Source organism: Clarias gariepinus, chromosome 2 (assembly GCF_024256425.1).
Source record: "Clarias gariepinus isolate MV-2021 ecotype Netherlands chromosome 2, CGAR_prim_01v2, whole genome shotgun sequence".
Taxonomy (NCBI): domain Eukaryota; kingdom Metazoa; phylum Chordata; class Actinopteri; order Siluriformes; family Clariidae; genus Clarias; species Clarias gariepinus.
The window spans coordinates 17,249,445-17,274,000 of NC_071101.1; the positions used below are offsets into that span (position 1 = coordinate 17,249,445).

At 40.3% G+C, this 24,556-nt stretch overlaps 1 protein-coding gene across 4 annotated transcripts in view; it reads right to left on the minus strand.

Moving 5' to 3' along the window:
- LOC128516863 (Kv channel-interacting protein 1) overlaps positions 1-24,556 on the minus strand; it is a 52,276-nt gene that overhangs the window by 12,562 nt on the left and 15,158 nt on the right. The window contains exon 1 of one of the 4 annotated variants that reach the window (XM_053490599.1): positions 23,622-23,698. The exons of 2 other annotated variants lie outside the window; for them this stretch is intronic. In XM_053490599.1, coding sequence (XP_053346574.1) covers positions 23,622-23,679 — 58 coding nt within the window. In that variant the 5' untranslated portion in view covers positions 23,680-23,698. Of the gene's footprint in view, positions 1-2,710; positions 2,874-23,621; positions 23,699-24,556 lie in introns of those variants that run through there. One more of the 4 variants, XM_053490598.1, reaches the window with a different exon arrangement.

Below are 24,556 nucleotides of genomic sequence, written 5' to 3' on the forward strand. Positions count from 1 at the left end.
AACATGTGCTAATTAGATGAGTGATATTTCGCAGGAAGTCTTGCCACCCTGCCAACTACTCAATCACTGTGTTATTGCAGACCATTTATTCCGGAGCATAAAAGTGTCCTGAGGATATTTGTTCATTTTTAATATTTTATAGCATTCTAGAATAATGTGGATTTGAAAGAATGGCTTCTTCAGTTTCAAAAATGAAAATGGTTTGGGAAAATAATTTAAATTGAAGTAACGGGAATAGAAAAAAATATTAGATTTAAAGTAAGGCTGCTTATTAAAAAGTGTATGTTGTAACTCTAATCGACCTCTTCAAATTTGCCTTCATCAGAGTTTATTTGAAATTAAAATATGACATAAAAAAATCGTAAAGAAAGAGCCTTGTTTTTTAATACACGTGGTAGGTAGGTATGTATGTATGGAGGTAGGTAGGGAGGTAGATAGATAGTACATAATATATAAAATAACCTCTACGCATCCTTCCTTCATGAGTGTTGAACCTCAGTGTTACAGTGTTATGGGCAAACCATGATATGGAGTAACTGCATTTCATAGCAAAAGAAAATGCGTCCTAAAAAGCCAATCACAACAATTCTGTCACATGAACACAATCCTTTTCATTAAAAAGGTTTGCCTGCAGCACAACTCAACATTTTTCTCCTTATTCCACTTTGCTGCCAGTGACTCACTATAGGAATACAATTAAAGTATGATTTTCCCAAATGTTTTTGGTTTTAAATGTAATTCTTTATGTAAGAGTAATGTAATTACTGTTGTGGCCAAATTGTTTGTAATATTTCTTGCTTTATTAGAAAAATATATATAATTTTGGTTTTTATCCAAAAAAAGATTTCTGACTCTTCAATGTTTGGCTCATTTTCTTGGTGGAGTATATTTTAACTAACTATCTTACTGAATAAAGTGTCAAATGTAAACTGTTTGATCTGTCTCCACTACTTTGTTGCAATCCCATCAGCTATGCAAAAAAAATCCAATAGATGTTACTGTCTTGAAATAATATGCCTGTTCAATTTGCTTAGTAGCATACCATGAGAAATGATGCCCCAAAACTATTTGTGCTGTTGCCCAATGTTGCGCCCAATATTGTGGCTCTAATACGTCTGGGCATGACTTCACAAGACCTCTAGAGGTGTGCTGTGGTGTCTAGACCAGAAAGCTGGTAGAGGATCCTTTGGGTGCTGTGGGTTGTGGGGGTGGGACCTCCTAGATCGGACTTGTTTGTCCAATCTCATGGTTGCTTGTCTCATGGGTGCTCAATCAGATTGGAATGCGGGGAGTTTAGAGGTTGGGTCAACAGGCTGTAGTGCACTGGGTGTTGTGGTACGTTTTTATCAAGGGAAGCATTACGTTTTTTTCTTAGTGAGTTGTGCTGGATTGGCTTTTCTGTGGGCTCGGACCAGACGGGCTCACCATTGCTCCCCACATCCACAAATGATCCATGGGTGCCCATAATCCTGTCACAAGTTCATGATATATAATTGATATTCAATGTTAATGTGTTGATGTTGTGGTCGATTGGGGTACATACTGTATACAGTAGTGTTCTCCTGTTTGTATAAATCAGTTTCTTTTCAATCTTTAATCATCGCATGTTTTTCCCAATCAGGCTATGTACAACTGGGCAAAACCTCAACACCCACTCTTTATCAACTACCACATTGACAGATAATAGGGTAAAAATGCAGGTATTTATTTTTCTGCATGTAATACAGACTAGATACTTTACTTAGTGATTCTCTATGCATTTAGAGACAGATACAGAGAGTGAAGGGGGGGGAGGGGGGGAGAAGTCAGAGATCAACAGGTGATTTTTTTTTTCTGTCTCTGATCTTGTATTTCCTTTGTTCTTTCTCTCTCTCTCTCTTTCTCCATCTATGAGCATGTGTGTGCAAGTGGGTGTCTGCCTGCCTACAGATTTCTAATTGATTTTTCATCTAAATTTTTCATGAAAACAAGTACAGATCCCTGACAACAACATGCACACAAAGCAATACACACACACACACACACACACAAACACACACACGCATACACACAGGAACATATGTGCGCATACACCCCAACGGCGCCATATCCATGTTGCCATGACAACAGCTCTTCGGAGGTAACAAGTAGGAAGAGAGCATGTGAGTGGAGTGATAAACACCCAAAGCATGTGCACTTTGGACATCACAAACATCATGCATGCAAGACATCATCATTTACACACATAAACACACACACACACACACACACACAAACACACTCACTCCCTTACATACACACAATATAAAGAAAAGACTTTCACTTCATGCTGTTGAGAAGTGCTCATGTCTGTGGGTGGGTGTGTAAGACTGATGGCTGTAGATTCAGCACATGGCAGATTCACAACAACTGAAGCTTACAGAAACCTCCTGTTGCATAAGTATGAACGATAAACAGTGTGTGAATTTTGGTTTGTTTTCATGTTTCTAGGCATGATTTTATAGCTCCTATGATGACAACAGACTAAAGGTAGTGTTCGTGTTTGTAGAACAATATGTTTGTGTGTGTGTGAGTGTGTGTGTGAGAGTGTGTGCAAATCTCCTTCTATAATTGTAAGTATGCTTTTGTATGTTCATGATCCTGATATTTCATGTGTGTGGGACACTACTGTTTTGTGTGTGTGTGCGTGTGTGTGTGTGTGTGTATATACACACGCATGTGTCTATCCTACCTTTAGATGGACGCCTCTGTTTGGTCTGCATGGTCAGTGTGCCAACCACTGCCCCCATGATGTCGCCGTGGAAACAAGCGTGTCTGAGTGAATGTCACTCCACTCTGTCACATGTGCTTCACTCACTTACGCTGTCCCTCTCTCCGTCTTTCCCTCATCCTTTCTTCCCTCCGCCCGACGTTTCTCTTTCTCACTTTGCTCCCCACTTCTTTATACCCCTCCCTTCAGTCTCCCCTCCCTCTCTCTCTCTCTCTCTCGCTCTCTCTCTCCCTCTACTTTTTGTTGAGTGCTGGCGTCATGCAGTGTGAATCAGGATCAGAGAGCCACTTCATCACACACACACACACACACACACACACTCACAGCTTATATAAGCATGCCAAACTCACACATAGTAACATAAGAATACATATAAGGAGCGTACAACATCTACTACCCAATGATACAGAAACTATGTAAAGAAAGAAGGTGAATAAGAGATATACTGTATACTGTATGTAAAAAAAAGTGAAAATTACATTCCTTAATAGTTTCATGTATTTTGCCTTGAATAGAAATATCTCATTGATCAAAATAAAGAAATCAGAAATTGTCAGCAGGAAAATTGTGCCTTCATCATCTCTATACTATAGTTCTTAAAGCAACACCATGAACTCTCTCAGTTTTTCATACTATTAAACACAAGTTGTATCACAGATGTTAACAATAAGAAAGAATGTTGTAATAAACTCCAGTGTAATATACCAACCTAAAGGCAGCTACTTTTTCATTTTATTTAATACTTAATATATAAAACACATAAATGCTCGCAGTATCAATAATATATATATATATATATATATATATATATATATATATATATATATATATGTATTTATTTATTTGTTTATTTATTAAAAGGCCACACAGCATTTACATACATACATATTGTACATCTCTAGAAAATCTCAGTAGAAATCACTTTCACCCAATCGAATAATATCAAGCCATATTAAGCAAACACTCTGGCCACAGGTTACATTTGTAACCTTATCTAGTTTAAGTAAAACTACATCATTGAAACTTTATCAAACATTATAATTCTATAATGGAAAATTATTAGTCACAAGTAATAATAACAATCAGTATCTCTGTTATTCTTTCTTGTATTATCCCCTAAATGTATATCACACAATCCCTACTAACTCAACTGATCAATGTCTGCTCTTGTAACACTGCTGAAATGACTGCTAGCTAATTCAGCAAGTTTTGTTTTTTTAGTTAAATGTCCCTAAAAAAGACGTCATTTATTAAGATTTCCACTGCCATCTCATAATTATTTAAGATATACTGTATGTTCATCAAAGATAATTTGTCAGCTGAAATGTATACACTAATGCACTTTCAAGGTCAATACTGTGTATTGGGTTTACATCCGTTTTGTTATGGCGTGTAATACCACCTTAAGCAAAGAAGAAGGAAAGCATGTTAAGCTAGCATGTTAAGCTAGGTGGAGTTACTTTTATTTACTGCCATGCATGTTAAACTGCTACTATCCAACATGATCTCTGCAGGAAGGTATACAGTATATTGAAAGGTTTTATTCCTATTTTCTCGCCAATTTGGTCACCTGCCATTTCCTACCCACTATCTGGCTCCTCGCATGGGCAAGCAGGAGCAAATATGTGCTTTCTCCAAGACACATAAAGCTAGCCAAGCACATATTTTTGAATTACTGCTCACACAGTGTCATAGGACAGCGTAACACACTCAGAGGAAAACATTATTTACCCCCACTATTGGCCATCCCTCATAGCCAGACAGCATGGCCAATTTTGCAGTCTTGACTCCCAGCCATGGATGAATGTCGCATCATTGGGATTTGATATCGCAATCTCTTATGAATATCATAGCAAGGTTAGAAAAAAAAATAAAACCATTTGTACTTTACATTCTAAGAATGCATTTATGCTTTCTTAAAACATATTCATCTAAGTATTTTGGGCAGGAAAAACCCAATTTTGGCCAAATCCATTATGTTGAAGTTGAGCTCCACTAAAATCCTACAGGTTTTTCTAGAATTCCATTCAAAATGTAGTTCGTCATACATTACAAATGTGCTTTATTTTTCAATGGGGCATTAATAGTCATGTAGCTAACACATAACGTAACTCAGAGCTATCAAGTTCAATGTGAAAAAAATTTTGACTTTAAATATGTATTGTACCTATGTTCTACCCAAAAGAATCCCAATAAATGTATAATAATTTTAACTTTTTTTTCAACTTTTGTTTGGGAGAGCAAATTTTATGTGTCAGACAAACCCTGAATGAGCAAACTCTGGTTTGAAGTATTAGTTGAAATATACTAAATTGCGCATGCAAATTGGTTATGTAAAAGAAATTGCAATTTTTTTAATTTGGATAATAATATGTACAATTCAGACTTAGATAATGTCACTAAGTCTGCAGAATTCAATTTTTAAAAAGTCACATTTAATCAAAATCAATCAAATTATTGACAAACTCTACATACATTCCCAGACGATGAATTGCATGTCTTACGTGTAACCTAAAGTGCAGCCTTATGTGATTAAATAATTGCACAGATCCATACCACAGTTTACAATTGTATGTATAACTAGCTGTCACTTATATCACCATGACCCTGGTACAAGGTTTGGCTGTACAGATGTGCCCAGCTAGCCTTAGTCAAACAGTATGAAATTAAATGATTTGGCTGACATTTCTACTAACTTTTTCCAGTAAGCATTAAAAATAAACAGCATAGCTTTTCCTAGCTTCTTGACTGCTAACATTTTAAAGTTTAGTATTTCTGAGTCACATGGCTTTATAATCCAGTCATCAGCTGGAATTATGTTTCTAAGAAGAAAGTCTCACTCCTCATGTCTTGCCGATAATGCATCAGTGAGTAAACCCCCTTGAAATGAATAGGGGCTAATGTTAATGACTTTCAAGCAGCTCTGAGTGATTACTAAACTACATGTTGAGAGAGAAAGTTGACTGCTACAACTGTTTTAAGCTATTTGACGTCTGTATTCTATTTTTGTAGTTTGTTGTTGCTGTTGTTGTTCTTCTTCTTCTTTCAGCTGCTCCCATTTGGAGTCACCACAGCGGGCCATTCAATCCTATTTATACTAATCAACTCTAACATTATGACCACCTGGCTAATATTGAGTAGACCTCTGTTTTTCCAGCAAAGGAATAATGACCTGTGTGCTCTGACACTTCTCTATCAGAACCAGCATTAACATTTAATCAATTTGAGCTATAGTACCTCTTCTGTTAGATAGGACTCCATGGGCCAGCCTTTACTCCCCATGTGTGTCAGTGAGCTCTTCCTTCTTTAAACAACTTTTGGTAGGTCCTGACCACCACAGACTACAGATACAGTAATCTTGTTACAACGGCACCTGGAAGTAGGTGAGATATACGAGAAGGTAACCAAAAAGTTTTGTAACACGCCAATAAATGGCAGCACAAGGAGGCACGCACAGTGACAGGGAGGACCCACCTTCAAAAGTCAACGTGCCAAAAGACAGCATTCTTTATAAATTGGGAGCTGTGCAACTTGTGCTTTTCTGAACACGTGTGTTACCATCCTGGACAGCAAGTTTGAACATACTGCGAATGTGAAATTTTAAGTGAAACTGGGCAGATCTACGAGAAAGATGTTAGCCATGAGTTGGTAAGTTTACAGCAATACTGAAATTAGCTGTTTAAGGTGTTTTAAGTGGCATGTACGCGTCAAAAATGAAAGAACATTACTGGAAGACAACAAGGGATCAGCCCTCAAAAATGTCAAAAACAGTTTGGCAACTTGTGCATGATGATTGTCAGAGAAAAATCCACAACATTGCTGCCATTGTCGATGTGTCATACGGAACAGCCCAGGCACATCACATGTGATTTGAACATGCACCATGTTGCTGCCGAGTTCATCCCCAGGTTGCTGACCCACCGCAGAAGTGACATCGTGTTCAAGTTGCGTTCAACTTCATAAACGTATCGTGAATGACCCATCCTTCATGTTGAGGATCATTACTGGTGACAAAAACTTGGGTTCATACAACTCTAAGACGAAGCAACAGTCTTCACAGTGGAAGAGACCATCATCTCCACGACTGAAAAAGGCAAGGCAGGTGCGTAGCTTAACCAAGTGCATGCTCATGGAATTGTGGTGCATTGAGAATTTCTCATCGGGGGCCAGACATATATTCGTCAATATAAAATTTTACTGCCAGGTTTTAACGCGTCTGTGGGAGGACCTACGTATAAATCTTAAAACATTTTGATAGTCACTCATATTAGGCAGCAAGAAAACCTTTCTCTCTATGCAGTTGATGTATTGTAAGCAGAAAACATGGGCAAGTGCAAGGATTTGAGTGACTTTGACAGCAAACAAATTGTGATGGCTAGATGACTGGGTTAGGGCAAATCCAACATTAAAGCTGTTGTGGAATATTCCCAGTTTGCAGGGGTCAAGACCTAACAAAAGTGCTCCAAGAAGGAAATGCGGTAAACTGAGAGAGCAAGGCTGACTGATGCCTGTGGGGAACAAAGGTTTGTCCATGTAGACCTATTCAATATAAAATCTACTGTATCTCAAATTGCTGGAAAGGTTTATGCTGGTTCCCAGAGAAAGGTGTCAGAACATATAGGCCATTAAATATAGCCAAATGGGGAGACCTACTCATTATTAGACATTTGGTCATAATGTTATGGCCGATTGGTGTATATTATTTACCTGGGTGTATATTATTTACCGTAGGCTATTTACATTAGCCTAATATTGACAAAATGTAAATAAATGAATACATAAATAAATGCATGCACTGAAAAAATCCACAGTGATAAAAAAAAATTATTGTATTAAATATTTTTTTTATCACTGTGGATTTCTTCATTTTCCTGTAGATTATCTAAATAAATTAAAACCCAGCATCTTTATTCATTTTCTTTATCCATTCCATGCAACATCAGAACAGTACTTCTAAATATTTTAAAGTTGATCAATAAGGAAAATCAGTTTAGATGTGTGAATGAGCCTTTTTCACTGAGTGCAGCTAAAATTGAATGTGATTTCACCTTTCAGGTTGACACAATTATGGTGAAGCTGACAGAAACAAACAATAAACATTTCAGTATATTGATAGATGACTCATAAAACTTTACAATGTGTGTTAGTTTTAATCATGCCCTCAATTTAGTTCATCTGAAATGTGATCTAGCTCAGTGATCTCTGATCTCTTTTACTGTGCGCGATCTTCCGCTGATAATGTCCTCTCTGGCTTTGCAATTGCTCAGCCATGATCTATTGCTTCTACAGTACCACCCTCTTTGTGGCTGCTATGAATCTGACCATTCCTGCACACTTACCTGGAGAGCTACCTCAAGTAAGCGACAAAGGGTTGTTTCCTTCATATAGGAAATGAGTGTTTGATATGTTCCCTGAGAGGTTCACAGGGAGATTTGCATTTAGGATGTTGTTTTATTTTATGTTTTATATAATATCTAACACATGGTATAGCTTCGCATTTAGATTTTTACAGCACAGTATTGTACTGTAAGTCATACGCATGCATCCCATCCAGGGTAAATTCCTGATTCACACCCTTTATTTTTGGGATAGGCTCTAGAACCATGACATGGATAAAACACTTACTGAGGATAAATGAATGATGGATGATGAATAGAAAAGTAAATGTCATGCCTATCCAGAAAGTGTGCAAATATAAGACATGTCCACTGGACATTCACTTTCCCTCACCATCACAAATAGCTGATTCAGAGTCTGAGCACAGACTATACAGCAGCCAACACTTAAATCAAAAGTGTCCCAAGGCCCCAAGGATCGAGAATGAAGTGATAAAAAGTAGAAGCAATCAAGAGAAAGAAGAGCTGTTTGTGGAGCAATGAAACAGTTACAGTCTTATTTAAAAGGAGCACTGTCAGGATGATTGATGAGGGAAAAAAGAAAGCAACAATCTCTCAATATTTTCTTTTCACAACCAGAGCAAGGAAAAAAAACAAAAGAACTTGTTTTGGTGTGAGTCATACCCTTGATTTTTTTTCTTTCTGTTGTTAATCCCTCATGGCCAGGAGTTTCCATTTTTAAAATGTTCTAATCTTTTTTTTTTTTTTTTTTGGGGGGGGGGGGGTAATCTTTCCTGCAGTCATACCTCTCAGTCTCTCACCCACTGTTTCACCTTGCTGTGTCTCTGTGTTTCACCTTGACTATGGTAAATTTGGCAAGGTGATTATCAACTGACTAGAGCTTATCAGTAAGATATAACAGCAAATAGAGAAACATGCACCAACTATGCAACAAGAGGAACCCTATATTCTCTTGCTTTGGTCAGACCAAAAGTAACATCTACATGTCATAATTAATAGGATTAAGTAGTACCAATAAATAAATATTGTTTAATGAATTATACCAAATTAACATTTTGAAGAACCTAAATGTCTTTTTTATAAAATTAGAGAAATAAAAAAGTGCTATAGAAAGTTAAAAAAAAAAAAAAAAAAGATAAATTAATTAAGCCTTCCATATGGACACATACATTGCTGTTTGTACATTTCTGATCCAGAACACTCAGTGTGGATCCATAGCCACGGGAACAAGTTTTCAAGGGATCTAAACATTTCTCGCAGGATACTTTTTAATATTATTGGTCTATTATAATATTGCATTGATGCAGGGTTTTAAAAAAACAGGGTGATTAGGAAACATGTGAAACCCCTTTTTTGTGTGGTAAATGGAAATTCTCCACCAATAAACATTATCCACACATGTCATGGTATTATGTAACTCTGCCATTCTTGTGACACGGATTCTTGCGGCAAATCCTGGGTGCTGAACAAACGTGTTGAAGGGCTGGTGGTGACTCAAACGATTAAGGTTTTGGGTTACTGATCAGAACGTTGCTGGTTCAAGCCCATGAACCACCAAGCTGACACAGTTGAACCCCTGGGCAAGGCCCCTTAACCTTATGTGCTCCAGATGTGCTCTGACCCCAGCTTTGTAAAGAGGATATGTGAAAAAAAAAACTGTTTTAATGTGCTGTTAGGTACATATTTCAAATAAATAAATCTTAACACTTGGAATTAAACTGCCTTTTGACATGTTCTATTCTGTGCATCATTACAGTTGGAAGGGAGCAGTATTTTAAGTGTTACAGTGAAACACAGAAACAAGAACAAAAACTCTCCACACTATCTCTCCCTATGTCTAAAAGAGGAGTAAAGGATGTTGGCTCTTTTTGCGAGGAGTGCTGCAACAACCCCAGCACCCCTACCTCCTGCGGTTATGTGTGTATCTTTTAAGATTTTAAATTAGTGCAGTATATTCTTAGCAATATTTTATCATTTAGACATCTTGCCTATCCATGTTGTTTTGGACTTCACTGTAATTTTTTTTGACAGGAAGTACATATACATTTTAAAATTGTGCTGATGTGTTATTGCTGGTATTAGAAAATATGTAAAATATCTATAGAGACATCCAGTCTTTTAACCAATGTGTTTACTTAATGCATTTTAGGTAAAAACAACTAGATTTATGTTTTCAATCATGTTCACTTAGAGCAGTGTTGTGTTGAGTGTGTAAATCTTATTAGTGACTCAATGCACATTCCCAACCTTACTGCAAGCGAATGCTCAGGATGTAGGTAAAGCACACTCCAGAATGTATAGAGGCATGTTAAACAGAGTAGTTCTCAAACAGACTAAATGCTTAGCAGCTACACTCACCCACCACAAAACCATGATTGCATTACTGCTTCAATAAAAGAGTTTTTTTTGTGTGTGTGTGTGTGTTCATACAGTGTATTATACTGCAGCTACAGAAATAAATCATGATAAAATACAAACAAATCTAAATCAGAAGTTCGTGAGGTGGATAATGAAGGATGTATATGCAAATTGGTTATTAGCAATCCAAATTAGCAGGAAATATGCAGAAGTTAAACAGAAAAATATTCAAAAGAAATAAAACTAAAATTAAATAAAAAAAACAAGCAGAGAAGAAAAGCAAAATGCACACCCAGGTCAGCCAAAAGCTCTCACTGGTATAAATGTACAAGAAGGTTTAACCGGAAACAGGTGATTTCGAAAGACAGGAAAGTGAGAGAGCGAGAGATAACATGGTTTGAAATAAGGATTTGTGATGGCTCCTGGACTCACCATAGTTTTAAATGAAACATGAAAAATACAGATAAAACCACAAAAAAATATATTGTAAGGCTGAAAAAGTTCATAACTAGCCTTTGACTAAAGTTTTTTTTTTTTTTTTGCTGATGTCAATACCATCAGCAAATGCAGTACTTTACATAGAAATAAACAGCCAAAAAGATGAATTGACGTGAAGCAAATTAAGACCCGTGTAGCCACATATCAGTGGCAAGCTAATGTAAAACGTTAATTACTCACTAAAACAATGGATCGATATCAACTTGGCTAAAAAACAAAAAAAAATAGCAAGAACATAAATCTACATCTTTCTCTTTGACAAATTTAAATTTATGTTCTCTTAATCATAATAATATTCTTGCCTGTGACACACACACACACACACACACACACACACACACACACACACACACACAAATATACATTAGTTTGCCATAATACAAAATATTTGATAGAGTGATCGTGCTGTATCCTCAGTTTCACCCACACAAATCGATGAAACTATTCATAAAGTTTTGTTCAGTACTAATATAAATACTAATGCATATCTTAGACAGCAACAAGGCTAGAAAAGCATCAGAGATGCAAAATAATTATCTACAAAAAAACTAATTGCGTATTTTCAATTTGCGTTATTTATACCCTTTGCACCACTGGAAAACTTTACGTTTCAAGACTCTATAAGGAAGCACTCAGGGGTCATGTGGTACAAATATTGATATTAAAAGGTTACAATCAATATGCATAGTTTACTAAACTGAGCGCAAGGATTTAGTTTGTCGATCCATGTACTAAGTTTGACAATCCGTGCACGCTTATTCTTCCATTAATATTTTTTTTATACCACATAACCCCTGAGGGCTCCATATACATCCTCAATTTTTCTTTCTTAATATTTGTTTTTCTTTTTATTTCATTCCTTTTTCACTAGTGAACCAAAGTGTGAGTAATTTCCCTTAACAAACAGAGAAGTTTTAGTATGTTATTAACACCAGAATCAGAAAAAAAGGAGAAAAACAAGATAAGAGAAACTTGTTTAAATTTACACTATACTAACCAGATATACTAAAGCTAGAGTTTAGGTTGTAAAAATGCTGGAATATTTCTTTATAAGAGGTGGAAGGGCAAGAACAATTCCATTTGAGAAGTTGCCGATTGTGCTCTACGGAGGGTACTTTACGATTTTACTTTACATTTGGTCATTATTAAGGTGATGTGACTCTGTACTGCAGTCTCAAACTGCTGCCCATTAGCCTGCTTAGCTCAATCCTAAAAGCTATCTATCTGACCATTCACTGTATTAAACTAAACCTAATGGCTGTCTACTGCAATTTCAAAAAGCTGACTATTAGCGTTTTTAGCCCTTTGCTGAAGCTTTCATTCTGTTGTGTATAACCTTTCTTAAGTGTTTTAGTTTGAGACAAATGCAGTTATAGCATTACTAAGCAGTAGGATACTATAATGTCAGTCACATCAATTCCTATTGACACGATGATCTACAACTGTTTTCATTTCATCCAAGATAAAGACAAAAATACATAGACTGGGATTCATGGTTTAGAAAGCATGAAGTGATGCAAAAAAGGACTAAAAAGCAAGCAAAGATAAAGCCCAAAATACAAGACAAAAACCAACAGAGGAGCGTGCTGCTACTTAAAATCAAATTACAGCCTGGTAATATTGTTGCCAAATAATTAAAGTCTGGGTATTATTCTCATCCAATCTGTGGGGAAGAAACTGGAAAATAGATTACCATTGCAAGCTAGTTAATCTCATCTGCTTACATTGATTAATGTGGTTTGTTTATACTTATTTAGCATGAACAGAATTGAACATTTACATTCATGGCAGTTGGCAGATGCCTTTATCCAGAGCGACTTATATTTCTCATTATACATCTGAGCAGTCGTGTCTTAAAGACCTTGCTCAAGCGCCCAGCACTGGTAGATTCGTGGTGCTGGAGTTTAAACTTTGAATTTCTGACCTGTAGTCCATGTCTTAACCACTGAGCTACCCCCACCCCTACGCACAGAAAAAAACTCATTTTACTTTTCTTACCCCCTACAAATACAAATCTCACCCCCTACCGTGATTTCAGAGTTGACACTTAAAATGTAATTTAATAGAAAGTCGCTTTTATTCAGGATGGAGTTGCATAACTAATTATTTTTGGATGGTATGCAAAGGTTATTGAAATTAACCGTGTGTATGTCACACAATTTAGAAAAACACAACTTAAAAGAAAGTGTTACATTAAAATATGTACAAATAAAAGATGGAAAGCACTTTGTTATATTATATATATTGTAGCGTTTTTACCGCTAAGAAGAATGCTGGAGAGACAAGTGAGCTTCCTGGCTGCCCAATGCAAATGGCTGGGAGTACTTTATTGAGCAACCGCACATTCCACAGTCACTAAACAGACATCTACCCACACACACACACAACCTGGCCGAAGTCACTACCCCAAACACCTTTCCCCAATACGGTGAACACATCATAACCCCTCCCGCAAAGCATGATGGTCGTCTGTCAAACCCCACCCACGCCACACTGCCCCCACCCGAGCTGTGACCGTCCCCGGTCACCATGGCGAACTCAGTCCTGGAGGCGTGACGGTGGCCGGCGCTGGCGTTGTGAACGCCGGAGTCCTTCCGCGGGGGAAGGAGGGGTGCAGCCCCCCTCCCGAGGCGGACCGGCCTCCACAGAGTTCAATGTTTCACTGGCGTTGGGCCGATAGGGAGCGAGACGGTCTCGGTGGAGCACGACCACTCGCGACCGCCCCGTCAACCGCACCCGGTAGACTACATCGGAGAGCTGGGCAATGACCGTGCAGGGGCCCACCCAGTGAGACATGAGCTTAGGCGAGAGCCCCCTTTTCCTTCCAGGGGAATACACCCACACCTGCTCCCCAGCAGCAAAGTCTCGCCCCTGGCTGCGAGTGTCATACACGCGGCGCTGTTTAACACCAGCGTCCGCCAAGTGTCTACGTGCCAACTCGTGGACACGGAACAGTTTGTCTTTCAGTGCAATAAAATAGTCCAACCCCGGCTTCGTAGGTAAATCCACTTGTGGGGGGGACCCGAACACAAGGTCCACGGGCGTGCGCAACTCGCGACCGAACATTAACGCAGCTGGCGTCAGCTGTGAGGACTCCTGCACTGCTGTGCGATAAGCCCAAAGCACGAGAGGCAAATGTTCGTCCCAATCCTTTTGACGGTCGCTGGTAAGCACGGCGAGTTGGGTGGTGAGCGTGCGATTGAAGCGTTCCACGAGGCCGTCACTCTGCAGATGAAGGACGTGGTGCGGGTCTTTTTCACCCCGAGGCGCTCGCACACCGCCGCAAACACCTCCGCCTCGAAGTTACGCCCCTGATCGCTGTGCAACTGCTCCGGGGCGCCGAATCGGCAGAACACCTCATCCACCAGCACTCGAGCCGTGGTGGAAGCGCTCTGGTCAGGGACAGCAAACGCCTCCGGCCACTTGGTGAAATAATCCATGCCCACCAGCACATACCGGTTCCCGCGATCGGAGATAGGAAATGGCCCAAGAATGTCCACGCCATGCAGCTCGCGCCGGGTGACGCAGTAGTTCCTCTCCGGTCCTGACAACGCGCGGCTGAAGTAAGCTATAGCATGCTCTTTACCCTCGGAAACCTGAGACAGGACGGCCCCCAGCCCTACATCGCTTGCGTCCGTGTCGAGGATAAACATACGAGATGTATCAGGATATCCGAGAACGGGCGACGTGACCAAAGCTTTCCGTAACCGAGTAAAAGCACGCGCGTGCACCCTGTCCCAGCGAAACGGCTGATTCTTTCTTGTGAGCCCGTGCAGCGGACTGGCGATCGTGGCAAAATCCTTCACAAACCGGCGATAGTAAGAGGCTAACCCGAGGAAGGTGCGCAGTTGTGACACATTAAGCGGTTCAGGCCAATTCTGCACTGCCGCAATTTTTGCTGGATCGGTGGCAATACCTCTAGCACTAATTACGTGTCCTAGAAAACCCGTCTCCCGCCGCAACAGCTGGCACTTTTTGGGGTTAAGCCGCAAATTCGCCCGCCGGATAGCCGAAAATACTTCACGCAAGTTAGCTAGCGCGACCTCAAACTCCTTGCCGTGCACCAATAAATCGTCCAGGTAAACGACACAACGGTTGCGAGGAATATCCGTCAACACTTTCTCCATCAACCGTTCGAACGTCGCTGGCGCGTTACAGAGGCCGAACGGCATGCGCCGAAATTGCCATAGCCCTTGGCCGATCGAGAACGCGGTATTTGGTCGTGCTTCCGGGGCGAGCTCTACTTGCCAATACCCGCTACGCAAATCCAACGAGCTAAACCACGCCGAGCCCGCAACGTGCTCCAGCGCGTCATCTATCCGCGGTAACGGATAAGAATCTTTACGCGTTACCTCGTTTAACCGCCGGTAGTCCACACAAAACCGCCACGATTCGTCCTTTTTACGCACGAGCACAACGGGTGACGACCACGGTCCGGACGCTGGCTCTATAACGCCCGAGTCGGCCATCTCGCGCAGCTTCTGCTCGGCGATAGCTCGTTTAGCTAACGGGAGGCGTCTCGGATGTAGCCGAACAGGCGCTGCGTTACCCGTATCGATCGTGTGCTGCACCAGATTGGTAAGTGTGCACTCGCGCTCATCTACCGCGAAAATATCCGCGAACTCGTGCAAAAGGGACTTCACGGTGTCAGCCTGTGACTGGCTAAGCCCTACACTGCTACGCTGCATTAGCTTGGCCATTATCCTAGCTCGGTCGGCTACCGGATGTTTACATGGCGCGTCCACCGGAAGTTCCGCCCCCCTGGTGCGTGCTTCTAACCCGTCCGGCTGCGCTTTGGGCACTAGGAACCTGGCTAACCCGAAGTTACCGCGCAGAGTTCCGTCCACGAGATTCAGTACCACACCCCACCTTTTCAAAATGTCTAAACCAAAGATACAATCATCCTCGATGTCTGCCACAAAGAACGGATGGGAAAGAATGATTGCACCTACTTGTATTAGCACCGTGCGACAGGCCCGTATCTTCAAATAACTTCCCGATACGGTGCGAATGCTCAAAGCCGGGTCCGGCAGCATACAACCGCGCTCGCCTTGATCTAATACTCCCCAGCGCAGCAGCGAAACCGTAGAGCCAGTGTCCACGAGCGCCCGTAGCGAAACGTTGTCCAGGCCACAGTTCACGTAGACACCCGCGCGATTTCCTACGCGTCCTGACCGGAAGTTGAACCCGGCCTTTGGGGAAGCAAAGACGGCTGTAGGAGGCGGCTTCTCCTCGGCTAGTTTTAACGGCTGCTGGAGTACGTTGTCCTCAGGCCTGAGAACGTCGCAGCGGTAATCCGTCAGTCCCTGGCCTCGGCGTGGTCGCGGAACCTCGGAGGCTGAGTCGAGGCCTAGCCGCGACGGGTAGCCCTGTCCCCGGCTAGGTTCACCTACCGAGCGGCCCCGAGCCACGGGAAAACGCTCGGCTCTTTCGCCGTGGTGTTTTGCCATGATGGGCTCTGCGCGCTCGGCTTCGCGCAGCGCCTCAAACATGGAAGCCGGTGCTGCCAACCGGATGTGCTTGCGAAGCCGCGACGGCCGAATTCCCTGCAGGAACGCACGCCGTGCTAGCTCTTCCTGCTGGAAGGGCCCGAATTCAGGGTAGCCCCGGCGTGCGAGAGATCTCAGGTCCATGGCGAACGCCCCTAGTGGCTCGGAGGCGCTCCGCACGCGGGTTGCCAGCTCCTCGCACGCGGCCTCGTTACGGTCATTCGCGCCGAACCGGAAGTGTAGCGACTCCCGCAACTTCGCCCAGTCCTTCCGCTCAGCCCGCGAAGTCAGCGGCTAGCTCCACCTGGGCGGTGAATGCGTAGGCCCCAACGGCGCCGTTGTAGGACGGCAGGTGCAGCTGCAGGTCGCCTCGCCGGCTGACGGCGCACGGAGCTGTAGCTTGCTCTGGGGTGCGCTCTAAGCCGTTACCCTCCATCCCACTTCTGACACCAAATGTAGCGTTTTTACCGCTAAGAAGAATGCTGGAGAGACAAGTGAGCTTCCTGGCTGCCCAATGCAAATGGCTGGGAGCAACCGCACATTCCACAGTCACTAAACAGACATATACCCACACACACACACAACCTGGCCGAAGTCACTACCCCAAACACCTTTCCCCAACACGGTGAACACATCATAACCCCTCCTGCAAAGCATGATGGTCGTCTGTCAAACCCCACCCACGCCACAATATTAACATGTATAAGATGTAAGCTACTGTACTAACAGTACATCATACTTACTGTAACATACTTACCTGGTGCAACCCTCCATTTTTATCTTTTTTTTTCTATTTTTTTTTTTATGTGGGCTTTATTGATTATTTTAAGTTGTTGATTTGATAAAGTAATGCATTTTTCCTTAATGTGCACTCCTGTCAAGAAAATCTGCTCCTGGATTAAAGGATGAACTAAAAAACGAATCTGCTCATTAACTATAATAATCCATCTCTTCCAACTTTTCAACCATTATAAATGGTGGTAGTAGTATCAGTTTAGATGTAGGTCCTGCATCTATAATGTAACTATATAGTTACAGTCAAGCCCCAGGTAAAAGAACTCAATGTGTCCAGCTACAGAGCCAATGAAGAGAGAAAAAAAAATTCTAACAGGTTTTGGATGGTTTAAAGACATTTGGGATCATCTGCAGTGGTTGATTCACAATAAAGTGATTCTTCCCCACTGTTCTTAAAGGATAGGATTATAGTGTATATTTGCAATATCTACCTGCTACATTGGTAGTAAAAAAGAAATCTAACAAGGGAGAACAGATTGCATTATCACTGAGCACTGGAGAGAAAAAGAAACAAGACGTGCAATAAATGAAAAGGCAAAGAGATATGGTTTGATTTACATGAATGTTTTTATTTTATTCGTATTCTGGAGAGTTTTAAGCATTTCACAAACTATGCATGTAAAACACTGTTAGTTTAATCTCACCTCTCCTATCCGTACACCCACTTTTATAGTGAGTAATGAAAAACCATATGTCATTATCACCACACACTCCCCAAAGAGCAATCTCTCTCTCTCTCTCTCTCTCTCTTAGCCAAACAGCTCCTGAATCCTGAATTACAGGATCTACAAAGTCTCAATTTTCTATTAAGCCCAAGATTGGTCTCTCTCTCTTTCTCTCTCTCTCTTTCTCTCTCTCTACCCTACTCTTATCTACTGTATCTATCTATCTATCTATCTCAATAATGACCTAATTTTCTCTATTTTCTCTCTCTCTCTCTCTCTCTCTCTCTCTCACACACACACACACACACACTGTTCTGCAGTTTGGCAGGATAGGTTAGAGCCCACGGTTTAGAGCTGTGAGTCCTTATGTAATGAATGAATCAGACGTGCCTTATGGATGAGACAGTGGCTGCTAGTTTCACAGCTTTCCAAATCTCATTTACTCGCTTTATGAATAGAGGAAGAGAGGAGAGGGGGGGGGGAGTTCAAACTGTTCCCCTTTACAACTCCTTCTCTCCCACAGATTAATTTTCTCTATTCTTGCCATGTATAGTTATATTTATTAATTTTTTTGATTAGTTTACAGTGTCATTCTGATGATGAGGATCATCAATTCTGGAATCCGTCTGTTTAGTAGCGCTTTGGCCAAAACTGGCCTTGCATCACATGTCGCTCAAGAAGCAGTCTGAGCAGGAATGTGTAGAACAAAGAGTTCACTTTAGACTGACTTAAATTGCTCAGGGCCAACATAGCAGACCATATCACTTCAAATGGAAGGCCAAGCTGTTATAGAACATACTGTAGATGGCCATGGCTGTGTCCAAAACAGAAAGCAGCTGACTTGGCAGCTTTCTGCTACTGCTGTGTTATGTTTCAGTATCTTTAGACAGAATTTGAAAGCAAAATTTGTCACATCGCTGCCAAGATAGGAGCATACAGTATTTTGTATAAGAAATTAAAGAAATTAAATATTTTATTAAGAACTTAAAGATCAATAAATTAATCATAAGTTTATTTTAAATGATTGAGACAGAATATTAATTTTTAAAAAATCCAGAAAAAAACATTATATAGATGTTATATATTGAGTTGCATATCATGATGAAAAATAAGTATTTTATCCCCTACCAACCAACAACAGTTCTGGCTCTCACAGACAGATTATGTGCTCATGAGTTACCCAGATTAACCTAAGAAGGTGCTTCTAATAACGACTTGTTTTGTGTATAGAAGACACCTGTCCACAGGATCTCTATTTTCCATTCAAACCACATACCCTGGGCAAGACCAAAGGGCTGTCAATGAAAGTCAGGGACACAATTGTAGCCCTGCACAAGACTAGAATGGGCTACTCTTGGAGGGATTGTTCACGAATGGAAAAAATACAAAATTGCCCTCAGGCTGAAGCTCCTAAAAGATTTAATCTCAGGGTGTAAGGATTATCATGAGAAAAGTGAGGGATCAGCCCAAAACACAGGAGGAGCTTGTGTATGATCTCAAGGTAGTTGGGATCCAATTGAGTTTGTCAGTCAACAAACAAACCATTGGTAACACAATATGCCGCTATTGATTGAAATCCTGCATCGCCCTCAAGGTCCCCCTCCTCGAGAAGGCAAATGTACAGTACAGGCCTGTTTGAAGTTTGCCAATAAAGGATTGGAAGAAAGTGCTGTAGTCAGATGAGACCAAATTAAGCTCAACTCAGCGTGTTTGGAGGGGGGAAAATGCTGACTATGACCCTAAGAACACCTTCCATACAGTCAAGCACAAAGGTGGAAACATCATGCTTTGGGCTTGTTTCTCGGCTAAAGGTACAGTCTGCCTTTGTCACTTTGAGGGGCCAATGGACAGAACAATGTATTGTAAGATCTTGGATGAGAAGCTCCTGAAGATGGGCCATGGATGGGTCTTCCAGCATGACATTGACACAAAACAAACCGCCAGGGCAACAAAGGAATGGCTCAAGAAGAAGCATATTAGGTTCATGGAGGGGGCTAGCCAGTCTCAGAGGGAGCTGAAAGTTCAAGTTGCCAAGGGTCAGCTTAAAGGATTTAAAGAATACCTGTAAAGAAGAGTATACCAAAATCCTCCCTGAGATGTGTGCAAACCTGGTATTCAACTACTGTACAAGAAACGTCTTACTGTACCACTGTGTGGGTTTCTCCACCAAGTACTAAGTCATTATGTTTTGCTTGGGGATTAGCTATTTATTTTACTTGTTGACATGTACAGTATCTTATTTTATCATTTTTGTGGATATTTGGTTGATATTCTGTCACTATTCTTTAAAATAAACCTATAATAAAAATTATAGTCTCTTCATCTCTTTTTAAGTGGGCAAACTTACAAAATCTGCAGGGGATTAAATATTTATTTTCCCCACTGTATGCTTATAGCCACTAATCTCATGTCTGTTATGCAGGATTGAATAAAGCACTGAAGATAATAGACAAAAATGTTATGTGACTTCACCAGCAATTTCTGTCTAAAAATAAAATTGAAATGCCAAATAAAAACGTTTTAATCCACAGTTGATGCAGAGGATTATGGGATATGTAGGACAGAAAATGATGCATACATTTAATTTGGATATGAATAACTATTTGCTGCATTCAAATACAGCTTGACTCTACAATCACAACAAAGCAACAGGCATGTGACCTGGAGCCAGTGTTTCAATGACAGCTAAATTAGATTTTATTCAGTGAAGTGAAAAATCCAAAAGATTGCCTTGAGTGATTTCTTGGGCCAATCCTATGATGTGCATGTTTTAAATTAAATAACTGCTCTCAGTTAGCCTTCAAATGAGATCTAAAGACCTTTTAGACTACGGTTTGGAAGATCCCAGGTTCAAACCCCACAACCACCAAGTTGCCACTGTTGGGCCCTTGAGCAAGGCCCTTAACCCTCAACTGCTCAGATGTGTAATGAGATAAAAATGTAAGTCGCTCTGGATAAGAGCGTCTGCCAAATGCGTAAATGTAAATGTAAATGTAAAGACCTACTTTTTCCAAAAGTTTTTTGCAGCCTGCTGAATTAGTGCAGTGTTTAATTTGTGTTTAATTACTTAGCTTTAGAAGCTATTTTCATTATAGTTACAACTGTTTCTTATTGTACATAAAAAAATTACATGGGTTTCCACACACCCACAACTACATGTTACAACTAAACTACAAGTAACATGCATCTTGTCACCTGCTAACATTAGTATTTTTTAGATTTCAGATATCCATTCGTAAATGTTTTTATAGTAGTAACATTACACCCCTTAAACTGCAGTAATACAGGATTTGTATGCATAGCATACTCTTGCTGCTTAGTGTTTGTCTGGAATGACAGTATAGAGACTGGAAACTGAATGGGTGTTTTGAAAATATTTACAGTATTTCCACAGCACTCATCAAAATACACTATGTGACACTAAACCTAAACCTGTTACAGCCTGACAACATTTCTGTGCACAAATTATTGTCCATAAACACATGGTTTGCCTAGGTTGGTGTGGAAGAACTTACGGGCTGAACAGAGGATATTAACCTCACTAACCACATTTGGGATGAACTTAAATTGGACTTTGTGCCAGGGCTGACTTCACTTATAATTTTATGACTAAATTTCCACAACCACATTCAAAAATCTGATAAACCTGGTAGAGGAATGGAGGTTGGTATAATCTGGAATGGGATGTTCCAAAAACACATATGGATTAGATGGCTCAGGTGTCCACAAACTTTTGACCTTACTATTATACATATCACAAAGAATAAAAAATGTTCAATAAGCATGAAATGTACATGTTCAAAAAAAAAAACCTTTTAATATAAGGCATTGCTTTCTTAGTACAATTTAAGGTCAGGTATTGTTGTAGATGAGTTTCATCTTTTCGTAAATCAGTACTACTTCTCGACAGTGGCACCCCACTCAGTGATCTACTGACCTCATTTAAAAATAAAATGAACATTTGATACTGCACCGCTGCATTCTGAAAGAACAGTCTTGGTGCATGACTTAATTTCTATCTTCTCTGGATGTGTGTACTGCTGAGGAATGTCACTGTTTATTTAACAGACAGAAGGCTCTGGCTTATTTACTGTGAGCTGCGTTGAAGCATTTTATGGTTCTTCCTGGCAGTGTAAGATCTGACCATAACTTTCTGCCTTAAGTTGCCCTTATATAAAGATTTATATATATATAGCTCTGGAAAGAAATAGGAGACCACTGCAATTTACTTCTGATTAAGATTTACTCCTCATTTAAAGGAAGATGGACGGTCACAATCCATCAATCAAAGCTGAGCTGTTTTTGCAAAAAAGAGTTGTATAAAATTAATCAACATCAATGTGAAAAACTGGTGGAGGGCATGCCAAAATGTATAAAAGCTGTAATTGCAACTGGGGGTTTTCCACCAAATACTGATTTTTTAAAATGTTATTTAGCCAAAGCATTAGCACATTGTTATTACTGTGCATTTTGTTTAATTTGAGTTATTAAAGCTCTGCAAATACTGCATCTACAACATACCCAAAAAAATCTGTTGTTTGTTGTTGGTTTCGGCCCATGGAGCTGTTAATGTCTCGGTCCTCCTACTGTACCATTAATATTGGACATTTTATTCCAGTCCATTTGCAATCAAATGGTGCTTTATGATTGATTTTTTTCCTCTTCTTGCATTTTTCCTTTTTTTTTCCTTTGTTTCTTACACCAAACAGGATGAACAGAACGAAAATACTTATGGTAAGAAAGCTAGTGGGTGTGCAGTATAAACACCCAAAGTTTGGCTGCAAACTTGAAGTACTATAGTGTACTAAAAAGTTCTATAAAGTGTGTATAGTTATTGTGTATGTGTGTGTGTGTGTAAACATGGATGTACTGATGAACAGCTTTTGTGTGATTTCCTCCGTAAAGAAAACAGACACAAATGTACTATAGACGCACATGTGCTGTAGGTATGTACACACACATACAGTATAACATGACAAGAGTAAGTGATTTAGTATAGGGTTACTTTAGGATACAAAGGATGTAATATTTTACGCACATACACATGCACACGCACACACACACACACATACAGTACAGAGTGGGGTGATTTAGCATTAGGTAGCACACCAGTAGAATACCATCGCCTTTTATAGAGTGGCAGCTCATTGTGTATTTACACAAACTCGTCCAACAGCTGAGAGACAAGATTCATTGTGAATGAACATGGCTTGCTGTCTCTGTCTCTCTGTCTCTCTCTCTTCTCTCTCTTTCATACACACACACATGCTCACACACACAGTTAGCCTATATAAAGATATCATTAGCCTCAATCTTTTGTCTATGAGAAACCTTACAGGCATTTCTGTATTCAATTCAATGCAATTCAATTTATTTTTATAGCACCTTTAACAGTATCCAGAAAGCAGCTTTACAAAAAAAAAAAAAAAATCCACTGACATTGTCAAGAAAGAACTCCCTAAGGTGACAAGATGCTACGATATAACTTAGCAACTCAATAATATTTCAAATAACAGCGCACACAATCCCCTGTACAGAGTTATAATAGGATTGTCTCTTGGAGGCATGTACTTAATGGGGTCAAGGCTGTATTATTACACGTATCTCTGTCACACACACACACACACATGCACACACGCACGCACACACACATATATAAAGTCCAAAGTCATACTTACACATTTTGGAGAGCAAGCAAAGCCACTCTTACCTTTGTGATAGTCCACCTGTTTGCTGTGCGTCAAAAATGTCCCAATAACAAGCCCCATTCCTAATCAAACAATTGTGTGTGTGTGTGTGTGTGTGTGTGTGTGTGTTATTTCCAGGAACCACCCCCTTATCCCTTTATCCTCTACATGCGTCTAATACAGCTGTTCTTTCTGTCTGCTATTAAGCGTAGAGCTTCACATCCTACCACACCTGTCCTCTTTTCTCTCTCCCACTCCTCTCTCTCTCTCTTTCCCCTTTTTCTTCCTATTCTCATCCCTCCTTTCACCACCCTCCTTTTTATTTGGCAGTGTCTCTCTTTTCCATCCACTCGCTCTTAACCCTGCTCTTCTAAGCATATAAATCAATGTCACTCAAGATCTTGCTCTTATTGAGAGAGAACACAACATTAAAGAAAGAAGATTCTGAATCACACACACACACACACACACACACCAAGTAGGAGGTGAAACAAAGATAAGTTTCAATTGTTTGTCCCATGTTCCTTACAGCAAAATTAAATGATTATTTTTTTTTTTTGCATATCCCAGTAGGATTGCGTCAGAGCAGATGGTCGGCCAGGATACAGCACCTCTGGAGTAGGTAAGGTTAAGGGCCTTGCTCAAGAGCTCAACAGTGTCAAATTGGCAGTGCTGGGGCTTGAACCCATGACCTTCTGATCAGCAACCCAGAACCTTAACCTTTTGATCTACTACTGCCTGGACTGGAACATTTTTCGACTTCACCACAGTATAAAGAAGCGAAAGGACAAAAAGGAAACACAGATAATATAGTCCTATAGTGGGAAAAGTGAATATTCAGGTGTGGCACCATCACCAGCCTGAAGCTGAGATGCTTTAAGACTAGCTAGCATTCAATGTTTACTCCTGATCATAAATTCTGACGGTGACACTAATATTACAAAAGAAGAAATCATTA